At 36.7% G+C, this 11953-nt stretch overlaps 1 protein-coding gene across 1 annotated transcript; it reads right to left on the reverse strand.

Annotated features, from left to right (window-relative positions):
* Positions 1-246: 246 nt before the first annotated feature.
* LOC114306808 (uncharacterized) lies at positions 247-4180 on the reverse strand. The gene is made up of 2 exons (XM_028252111.2): positions 1354-4180; positions 247-855 (listed from the first exon to the last, which is right to left on the reverse strand). Exons 1-2 carry the CDS (start codon positions 4004-4006, stop codon positions 419-421), a joined length of 3090 nt encoding a protein of 1029 aa, XP_028107912.2. The 5' UTR covers positions 4007-4180; the 3' UTR covers positions 247-418.
* Positions 4181-11953: the final 7773 nt, after the last annotated feature.

Consider the following 11953-nt stretch of genomic DNA (forward strand, 5'->3'; position numbering starts at 1 on the left):
ATAAATATTTACAAAATGGGAAAAAAAAAAAGACCAAAAATAAATTTTTGAATAAAAAAGTTCAATCTGCAAACCGCCCATACATTTGCGAATCCTATCCGCACAAATCACAAACCGCATTGCAGGCAGTTGTGGGTTAACTTTTTCCCAAACCGCATAGATGCGAGTGGGTCTAAACCGATCCGCAAACTGTCAAAATTTGAACTGCGGACATCCCTATTTATGAGTATACAAGATTAGAGCTGAGTAGAATGTTGTTCAATCTTGACATATAAATTTAATAAACTTTTACATTATTGTGTTTAGCTTATTTACATTGCGAGCCAATTTCAAATGAGCTTTTAGTGACCTGAGCACGAGTAGCTTAATTTGTTTTACAATCCTACGCTTATGCAGGCTTTAAAAATCAAAAGAGTAACTAAACCTTGGACAGCAAATTACCATCTTGGCCTTCAAAAATCCTCCAGTGCTTAAAATTATCAGGGAAATCAGGAGAGCAATCATACTCGCTTCTAACATTACACCCTCCACATCTCGATTGGTGATTGCAATTGAGCAGGATTCGCAACACCTCCTTCATGCTAGGCCTATTTGAGGGAAGTGGGCAAGTGCAAATGATCCCAAGCTTGAAAACACAAGTCATATTGTCCAAGTAATGACATTTTGTAACCTTCTCGTCTAGGATATCAACTATGTGGTTTCCTTCTTGATTGTTATAATATTGAAATGCCCAATCGGCTAGGCCCATATCTTCATTCCCATCGTTGGCTTTCCTTCCGGTAACTAGTTCCAGAAGGACAACACCGAAGCTATATACATCAACCTTCTCGTTCACTTTTCTTGCACGAGCATACTCTAAAATTCATATATAGTTTAAAAGATGAATGCCAAAAAGTATGAATGTAAAATAAATTTTAGAGTTCTTTTGATTGCAACTTATAAGTTGATTGATTTTTTTGACTTATTTGTCTTTAGTGAATTTTTTTAATTTTTGAGTCAAGATTTTTATATCTTAGGTTCATCTAGACTAGATAATCTAAAAAATAAATAAATAAATAAATTTTTTTTTTTTCAAAAATGGTTCATTAAGGCTAAAAATAAGCAAACTCTTTTAGGATTTTTTTTCAATAAGAAAATTTTCTGTCTTTAGTAAATTTTATTTAAAAAATTTTAGCTCAGCCCCTGAGCAGTTCCCACCATGATTTGCAATGAAGATTTAAAAAAAAAAATGTTATTAAAGACAAAAATAAGCCATTTTTTATATGAAAAAATTTAAAATGTTAAACGTGATATTAAAAAAGTTCATTAAAGACAAATAAACCGAAAAATAAGTAAACTTATATTGTTACTTACCTGGAGCGATGTACCCAAAAGATCCAGCTACGGTTGACATAGTGTTATGCTCTTCATGCTTTACCAATATCTTTGCTAGGCCAAAATCTGCAACTTTTGCATTGAACTGAGAATCCAATAGAATGTTGCTTGATTTTACATCTCGGTGAATTACTGAAGGTTTGCAGTCATGGTGCATGTAGCATAGCCCCCGAGCAGCTCCCACTGCTATTTGTAACCGCGTAGGCCAATCCAAGACGACACGGTGGATTGAATCCGATATGCTTTGCCACTTGTTTCCGTGGAGCCAGCAATCCAAGCTATGGTTTCCCAAATACTCATAAACAAGAAGTTTTGTAGTCTCACTAGAAATGGAGCTCAACAATTTCACTATGTTGGAATGGCGAATTGTGCCCAGTATTTGAACTTCTGCTAAGAATTCCTTCTCGAGCTTTTGATCCAAGTTTTTAATACATTGAATCCTCTTAACTGCTACAATTTGGCTTGAACGGTTTAAATCAACACGATATACTTTTCCTGACCCACCACATCCGATCACGTTATTTTCTGTCAAATTAGATAAAATGTCTGACACTTCGAAACTTAAATTGAATATCTGATAGTGGGTAAGCTCCCACTTGGAATCCAATTTGGACCCTCTTTTCCAGCGAGTTTTGATTAGAAAGAATGTGAGTAACATAACTGATACAAGTAAGATTGCCTTGAATATCGTGCTCAAGTTTTTAAATCCGGAATAGCAAACATCAAAGCCTAGTGATGGATTACTTGCACAAAGGCCGGGGTTGTTCAAGAAACTGGTATTGAAAAATGTCTTTTCCAACTCAGCTGGGATTCTACCGGTGAGACGATTGGAAGACAAATTGAGAGAAATTAGCATCAAAAACCCAATCTGAGGTGGAATTTGACCTGAGAACTGATTCCCTGACAAGTCCAAATTAGTGAGACTAGGTAAAGAACCAAATTTGGCAGGAATCGAACCAGAGAGCTGGTTCCGACTAAGATTCAGAGATGTTAACGACTTCCAGGACACGATATCTGATGGCAAATGACCCGAAAATTGATTCCCATCAAGCAGAAGAGTTGTCAGAAGAGGAAGAGCTGTCAATTCTTGAGGTAGTGTACCACTAAAGAGGTTGTTACTTGCACCAAACACTGTTAAATGCCTCCAAGAAGACAACCCAGATGGAATTCCACCTGAAAACTTGTTGTTACTGATTTCGAGTCGAGATAAATTTGGGGCCAGTGTATCTGGAAGCTGACCGGTAAATGAATTGTCGCTAAGCATCAATATTGTCAGATTGGGTGATGTCCACAGGCCAGGAGAAATACTACCAGAAAGGCGATTACCATGAACTCGAACAATCAACAAACTTGAACAATTCCCAACTGAATTAGGCAATTCACCACTCAAATTGTTATCAAAAGCCACAATTCCTAATAGTCCGCCGTTAGCACACAAGTACTGTGGCAACTTGCCTGTGAAACTGTTCGAGGAGACCTCGAACCCCCGGAGCTTCGAATATCGCCCAAAGTCTGGTGGCAATGTTCCAGAGAGATTGTTGTAAAACAATTTTACATCTCTCAGCGACGGAAGGCGGCCAATGGTTTCTGGTATGTCACCGGAGAGTTGATTGTAAAACAGAGCCAAACCGGACATCTTTGTTAGTTTGCCAAAATCATCAGGTATTGTTCCGGTCAAGTTGTTTTGGGATAAATCAATTATCTCCATCTTCAAAGCTTCAATGGGCCGAGGAATTGCCCCGGATAAGTGATTTTTGTATAGATACAATGTTGTTAGATTCTTTAGCAGAAACAAACCAGTTGGGATGGTACCAGTCAAGTTATTGTTTGACAAGTCCAATTCCTCGAGCTCTGTTAAATTCCCAATTGTTTCGGGGATTTCTCCGATCAAACTTGAATCTTTGATCAATAGTTGTTTAAGTTTCCTCAACTGGGTAAAGCTCGGCGGTATCGCCATCGGCACAAATTCATTATCCGAAAGCTCAAGCATTTCAAGATTTGACAAGTTTCCAATTTCTGGAGGGAAAGAACTGTTAAACTCATTTTGAAAAAGGCTAAGCGCTGTGAGCTCCGGAAACCGGCCAATGGCTGCTGGAATGTCGCCAGTGAAGTTGTTGCCGCTGAGGTTGAGGGTCCGGAGCTGGGTTGACAACCGGTCAATGTCACCGGGAATGTGGCCAACGAAGAAGTTTTGGGAGAGGTCTAAATGTTCCAGCTTGGAACAGTTGTAGAGAACCGTAGGGAACGGTCCGGGGATGTAATTGTAGTGGAGATCAACGGCAGTGAGGTTTTTGAGGTCACAAATGAACGGTGGGATTGTCCCGGTGATGTTTTTGTTGATGAGAGAAAGTCCGGTGACGGAGCCATTGGTGCAGGTGATCTCCGGCCAGTGACAGTGGATGGTGGAGTTGGAGTTTGAGGGTGGAGTCCAGTGGCTGATGGATGGTGGATTAGACCAGTGTTGTTTCATTTTCAGTAGGATTATTTGTTCTAAATCAGTAGGTTGGGGGTTTGCATGCAAGGGCAGGGTGAGGAACTGGAGGGTAAATATGGAGAAAGGGATTTGGAGGGATATTATTGGGGTTATTTTGGATGTTTTAGAGGTGGGTGTTGGGTTTTTTGGGTGGTGCATATCTAGCAAAATTTAGGGTGGCGGTGCTTGTGTTGGTGGTGGGAGGGTTGTATTTGGTGTGGCAATGACAGAGGTTTCAAAACTTTTTAAGATTCGAGTTTTGTTCATGGTTGTTAAAAGAGATAACAAACACCAATTAACTTTTGAATTTTAATGTGAAAATAAACTTATTTTTCTCTCTTCCTTTTTCTTTGTAGTGTTTTAGGCTCTGCCTTCACTGAAATTGTAACTGCAACTACATAAGCAACTTCATACACACATGAGGAGAAAGAAAGAGGAAGCTTCAAATCAACTTCCTTTTTATATTTTCCTTGTGAAATAAAGGCACATTCACACACACACACCCGAAGATTTCATAAGGTGTTTAAAAGTTGGATCCTTCTACGAAATACATTATACAAGTCATATGTAAGTTGGAATTGAGTGTTACACGGCTGTGACGTAATGTTGTGGTTTACGGACATCTAATGATTTCATGCCACATTACCTAAATTTAAAGAAAACATTGAGGCATTTTATTAAAGTCTCTGTTTGATTGATAGAAGGATTTGACGAGGGAAATAGAAATGTAAAGGAAAAGAGAAGTAGATGTAGAAACAAAATAAGAAAGAATTGATATAATTTGAATTAAAGTTATATAGTTGAGTTGGGAAATAGAAAAAAGAAAAGAATCTAAGTGAACCAAAAGATAAAAGTAGGATTATATTTTTCTCTCACTTTCTTTTTTCTTGTGTTTTTCATTTTTCTTATCAAACCCTCTAATCAAACACAGTTTAAATGTTAAGAGTTTATTTTAATTATTGTTATTTCTTTGAATAAGTCTATGTTGTCCTGTTCTTCTGGGAGTCAGTTGTAGTGTCCTAAGTTTTAGGAGTATTCTATTATCTTGAAAGTCTGTTAGTTATGGATCAAGATTAGTTCCACATTATCTGCTAAGTTTGTTTTGTATATTCTATTTAAAAGTTGCTTTCAGTCAATGAATAAATTAAGAAGTTCAGCAACATTTTTCTTTTGATTACGTTATGTTTTCCTCACATTTGGTATCAGAGCTACCAAGAAATTCTCCTTAGAAGCAGCAGCCTTCTTACTATCAGTAGCAATCATTCATGGCTGACAAGGTCGTCGATAACTATGTCCAGCCATCTATTCCTCGCTTCGATGGTCACTATGATCACTGGAGCATGTTGATGGAGAATTTTCTACGATCCAAAGAATATTGGACTCTCGTGGCAACCGGCTTTATGGAACCGAAAACTGGAGCAGTTTTGTCAGAAGCACAACAGAAGAGACTCGATGAACAAAGACGAAAGGATCTCAAGGTGAAAAATTACTTATTTCAGGCAATTCATCGTACAATTCTAGAGACCATTCTCCGGAAAGAAACTTCGAAGCAGATATGGGACTCAATGAAGAAGAAATATCAAGGCACATCGTAGGTACACAAACAATATAGAGCTTTGATGCACATATGAGCAAATACTTGGTCAATTTGCATGACAGTTATAGCATTAGTTTTGGGAACAAATACACATTGTAAAAAAATAATGCACAAATAATATACATTAATGCGTATTTGGAAGGAAAAAGATTGGGTACACACGTAACCTTTGGCATAGTGCACAAAGTGATTGTCCCAATACTTGAACCTATAATCTCAAGTTTATTAGGCTAAGATTTTACCATTGACCTAATGGTACGAACCAAATATATAATTATATATAATTAGACATAAATGACAATGAAGAGCAAAAAAGCAAAGGTAGCAGGTCTCTTATCGCAAGTCTTTGTTCACTGTTCCAGTTTACGATATCAACAATTGTGAAGATGAAGCTTCAGTTGCAATTGCGTACAAGAACTGATCAAGAAGGATAAGAACATAACAAATGGTGGCTTCCTATTGGCCAGGAAGTTGGTTGTGAAGCACATGTGTAATCTGGAGTTGGTTGCACCTGCCACACATAAAGAATCCTACCCAAACATAGCACACGTATACATCTCAATTGTTCTTCAAGCGGTGGCTTGGTTCATCTGCTATTTTATACGTAGCACAAGGTTATATTAGGGAGTTTATATGAGTTAGATTCAATTGTGACCTATATGCTTGCAATTTTTTATTTTTTATTTTTTATTTTTATATAAGAGCGCTGCTATTAGCACTTGTTTAAATTCTTTGAACCCTTATTCTTTGAGCCTCCACCCTAAATCCTAAATTTCAATGAGATTTTTTTAAACACCCCAATTAATATCAAATTTACCTCTATTCATAATATTATAACACATAAGGGCACACCCACCTAATTTTGCACACCCATTCTCCTTCTCATTTTGATGATTGTCCATCTCTTGTTGAAAAGAATGCCTATGGTCATTGCATTTGTAAACACCATTGCCTCAGTGAAGAGCATTGCATCGACATAAATTCCTTTCCATCATTGCAGAAAACTCGTTGGAAATTCCTCTCACGTAAATACTGACTCCCTATATTATCAACAACATTACCTCTCTTCTTCCTATTACATTTTTGAGTTCTTTTTTTTTTTTTTGGTTTATTTCGGTGTAAAAGGGGATTTTAGAGGAAAACACTCTCACGAAAAACACAATCTGGTATTGAAAATACAAAAATCGAACCGTTCAGTACACTAGTACCGACTATCTGCATTACTATTCAGAACCTATATATTGAACTAAATGTTTGTGTTCAGTATTGTGTGACCAAATATAATCTTAATAGTCAGCAAACCAGTACCAAATAGCTCGAAGAAAACAACAACGATCGAAAACGACTGAGAATGTTAATGCATGATAGATAACTCACCAATGGAACGCCAACCTCATTAGAATTATTGTCATCGTTCTCTATTGCTCTAAAAGGTGAAATAACTAATGAAAAGTAATACGTTTGACTTGAAAAAAGCTTTCTGGTTCAAGGTTTCTAGCAGGGTTGGCCCTGAGGTGAGGCGACCAAGGCGATCGCCTCGGGCTCCTAATTTTGAACAAAATTTAGGACCCCAATAAGGGGTGTGTATCATGTCATGTTATTTCATAATTACTTTAATATTAGCTCAATCCATTTATTTTCATGTTGTCGTATGATGTTATTTTGATTTGTGTCCGATTAATGTTTAATGTGAAAACATTTACTTTTAGTTAAAAATAACTTAGCAAGTGTATGGAGTGATTAAAATTTTTCCATAAGTTGAATTTTATAAAATTTTTCTACTAAATGAAATTATTCATAGAATATTTGATTTCAATTCAATTGCATTTTTCTAATTAAAAAAATTGTACCTTATTACTATATATTTTTTACTAGATGTCTCTAAAATAGGCAACGAAAAATACATATCTTAAATGAAAAAAAGATAATAGCTTAATTATTATTTTACATACTTTTGTTTGCAGTTAGATGGAGTTAAATAAAATATTAAAAAAATGTCATGGCATCCCTTAGTGAACATTACAATATATAACTAATAATTCATATTATTGAGTTGTGTCATACTTGGATTCATGTTGAAAAATAGTCAACCCTAACTTGCTAATTTTATATATTGCTTGAGTTGTGTCGAAAATTCTCATTATTACCCCCAATTAATTTTGTTCTTATAGCATTGGTAAGCTAAAAAATAAAGATTCAATTCAACTAATTGAAATTGAACTATTATATATATATATATATATTATCTAAATTTTGTTAAATTGTAGTGCAATAGAAATAAATTTTTATCCTTTTTGTTTTATCCAAACAATTTTTTATTTTTTATTTTATTTTTATTTTTATTTTTTTGGTTAATGATATATGAAGGGCCCAATTTAAAAAATTTACCTTAGGCCCCTAATAACTGAGGACCGGCCCTGGTTTTTAGCTCATGAGGGTTTATGATAGTGATGAAGATGATACATTCATGGTTTAAGATGGTTATGAAGAGTAACAGGTTTAGGATTGATACTAGTTGGTTATAACAGGTTTAGGGTTTAGAAAGGTAAAGTACATTAACTGGAGGTGGAGGAGGGGGGTGGGTGTACAATATTGTAGAGTGTTAGTTCTTATTTGGTAGGTAGGTGTTCCATTAAATGATGTCTTTTAATGTAATTTTACTTTAGGGTATAATTGTAACAAAAGAAAAATTAGAAATTAGGAGGTCCAAAGAATTTAGGCAGTTGCTAATAACAGCACTCTTATATAATAGTTATAGATTTATATTACAAAGTGTCAAAATTAAATCAATTTTAGTCATAATTAAAAGAGATCACAATGGATTATAATTAAAGATCAGTTGAGGCATAACCACATACATTTTCAATTATAACCAAAATAATTATAATTAAGTTATAATCAATCCCACAATAGGTAATAAGTAAACATCATTTGAGATATAACTAAAAACTTTTTCGAACATAACTAAAATAACAACCGCAATCAATTATAACTAAATCGTAACTGAAAAATTATAATTCCATGATCTTGTGATTATTACTTAAATCGATTCAAACTAACCGAGCTCAACAATACAAGAAAGAATAGATAACAATCACAACACAAAGATTTTTACGTGGAAAAATCACAATTGCAATCCACTAACATGTGATTAAAAAACCACAAGCTCTCGACCGTAATAACAATCCACTATGAAGAAGAGTAGTACAAAAGATTTCTTACACCGACCAATCCAGGCACATATGCTTGCTCAAGACCTACAAGTAGCTAATCTCTATCCTTCAATCTGTGGATATTCGCCTTTACTAGAGAGATGTCGAATCCATGACACACTCACTCCTTAAACAACACTCATGAACTATTTTGTGATTTTGGGTTTAGACTTGATGATTTTCATGTAAGATCAAATGAGAATGAATCATCAAGCAAACATGAGAGAAATATACAATGTAATCTCACTACGAGTACTCTCTCAAAATACACACTCAAAATATAGACTTAGGGGATAAAAATAACACAACCAAACAAGCCTGATATAAATAGACATTAGACCTTCGTGGGCACAAGCCTCATAGTCACGGGCGTGATGAGCTTGTAGTGGGCGTTACACCTTCTTTGCGGGTTGCAGTGAAAAATGCTAAAAGCATGCTTTCATCGCGTCGTAGACTGCATCCTAGTCACGATCACCAGTCCCTTCTTCGGGGGAGTGAGTACGTGTTCGTGGGCACAAGATTGAATTGAAGAAAAAGTATTGAGAGCTGATTTCCTCGCGGTCGCCAAGTTTGACATCGCGGGCGCGATGATGAAGGTCGCGGGTGTGATGAGACATAACAGACAGGCTACAATTTTTGACTTTTGTAGCCATTCTTTTCTCTACATTCTGAGGCACGATTTTCTTCATTCTTTACCAGACAAACAACCTCCATTCTTTATTCAACTTGCTGCAAATGTCAACCATCTCTTCATAACAAAACAACACATGTTTGATTAAACCAAGAAAGATTTTAGAGGAGATACTCAGGACATAATCAATCCATCTGGGTGTTTTTTTTTTTTTTTTTGTCAAGCATGCCAACCAAAACAATTTACTATTGCAGACACAATCCCATATTGATTATTTGAAAATAATAATCAAGAAGACACAACGATCTGAATGTTTTGTCAAAAGAGAAATTTGCCAAACACTGGATAAAAAAACTTAACAATCTCCATTTTTGGCAATTTTGAGACAAAACCCTATATTGTATCCCTGCACACAATCGTTAGATACATGATCCATACACAATGATAGATAAATAGATGAAACCGAAAGAGCATGCATTCTTATCAAAATATCATCATGAAATGAAGCCAAAAGAACATACATTCATATCAAAATATCATCCATTACAGTAAGTGCTCCCCTTTTTTGTTCGAAATTGTCAAAGAAAAACAAAGAACCAACACAACCTAAACATCTAAAACACTTCAACAAAACAAAGAAAAGAACCCAATTCGACGGGATAATCAAACTCAACAGGACGCTCAATATGAAGATAATGGGCTAAAAAATTAGTGAAAAAAGTGAAGGTATTACCCCGAACAAACAAATCAAAAGAGGAGTCATCAAGAGCAATGTTATGAATGTTACAAAAGAACTGACGAATCCAAGATTTGTTCACTAAACCATCATAAGACAACACCTAAGAACTTCTAATAGAAACGAACCACCCCCCAATTTGCACATCATCTAATGTATTAGGCTCAACATTACACTCAATCAAGACAGTACGAGTTGAAAAAGGGTCCTCAAAAATTTTCTCATGATCAAGGGAGGGAAAAATGAGAATGTTAAAGAGGGGTTTTTGGGCGGTTTTCTTTTGCCTCTTTTTAGAGGATTCGGCCTTGGTATCCACACACAAGCATGGAAGGGGTGAGATAAAAGGAGAACACAATAAAATGGCCAAAAACAGGAATATAAAAAGACCTTTAACTGAAATACAGGAGAGAGGAAAGTGAGACAACCCAAGAGAAGGAAAAAAATAAAAAAAGATAAACTAAGGGCACGAAAAAAAAAATCGTGAACAAAAGAGAAAGAAGATAAAAGAATCTTACCAAGAACAAAAGATTGAAGAGAGAAATCGGCCAAACAAAGACAAAAGAGGAGGAAAACTGACAACTCTTGGAGGAAACACAAAATACCACAGAGAGAGGGAAGAAGAAACAGAGTTTGCAATCGTGACTTGTTGTCGCGAGGGTTTTATCCCTCTTTCATTGCAGGTGCGGTTGGGCATATTGTGGGCATGAACAACTTAAACACTCATGGGCATAGATTGACACACTGCGGGCACGATTAAGAAGCAGAAAGACAAAGAAACACACTGAAATGGGGACTAAACAAGGGGAAGAGAAATGGAGGTAAGAGGAGACGGATGGATTCCAGTATTTCGCAGGAAAGCAAGGGTGTCCAGGAGATCTCAAGATATTCACACCGTTTTTGTGGATAATCTACCGGAAACTTTAGATCCTAAGGGACTGTTCTCACTGTTCTCAAAGTTTGGAGTAGTAATGGATGTTTACATCCCGATCAAGAGGAGAAAGGCAACAAGCTCACGCTTTGGTTTTGTCAGATATAATTGTCCAGTCGCGGCGAAAGTGGCTATTCAAAAGGCGCATGGCACTTGGTGTGACAATCGCGAGATCAAGGTAAAGATGGCGGAGTTCAGCAAAGCCCAAAGCAACCTCGGGCAGCAGCGGACACTGCAGAGAGGCGTAGGCAATACAACTCATACAAATCACGTCAGTATGCCCAGTATGCGGAATACTGTACAAAGTTATGCCGATGTGGTGACTGGTACAAGGACTGCAAAGGACGAAAGGTTAGTAATTAAAGCTGAGGAATATGGGAATAGGTGGCTGCACGAGAGCCTAGTTGCCAAACTCAAGCCTTTCTGCCTTGTATCAGACTTCAAAATAGAAGTGTCAAACAGGCATGGACCCGACGCTCATGTTAGAGACATTGGAGGCAAATCAGTGATTCTCTCTTTCAAATCAAAAGAGGCAATGCATAGCGCAAGGAAGGAGCTGGAACTTTGGACCCACGAATGGTGTGAGTTCTTAACACATTGGACCAAGGACACAGTCATTGAGCATGAAAGGGAGGTATGGATTAGCTGTTATGGAGTACCCCTCAATCTCTGGAACTCTACCAATTTCAAGAGTATTGGCATGCTATGGGGTGATGTCATTGCGATTGATCGAAGCACACTTGATATGTCACACCTTTGCTGTGGTAAAGTCAAAATAGCAACCAAAGTAATGGAATGCATTAACCAAGTGATTGCTCTGGATTGCAAAGGCACACTTCACCAGATCCGAGTTTGTGAAGAGCAAGTAGTCGTCATTGAAAACCCAAGCTTCTCTAATATTCATTTGCAGGAGGCCTCTTCTGTTAATGCAAGCAGGGGGGATGAGCACTATGTTGACAATGGTGTAATCCTCAGGGAAGAAGATGATGAGGTGGCAATGAC

This window comes from Camellia sinensis, chromosome 13 (genome assembly GCF_055761805.1).
Source record: "Camellia sinensis isolate YWXY chromosome 13, ASM5576180v1, whole genome shotgun sequence".
NCBI classification, from domain to species: Eukaryota; Viridiplantae; Streptophyta; class Magnoliopsida; order Ericales; family Theaceae; genus Camellia; species Camellia sinensis.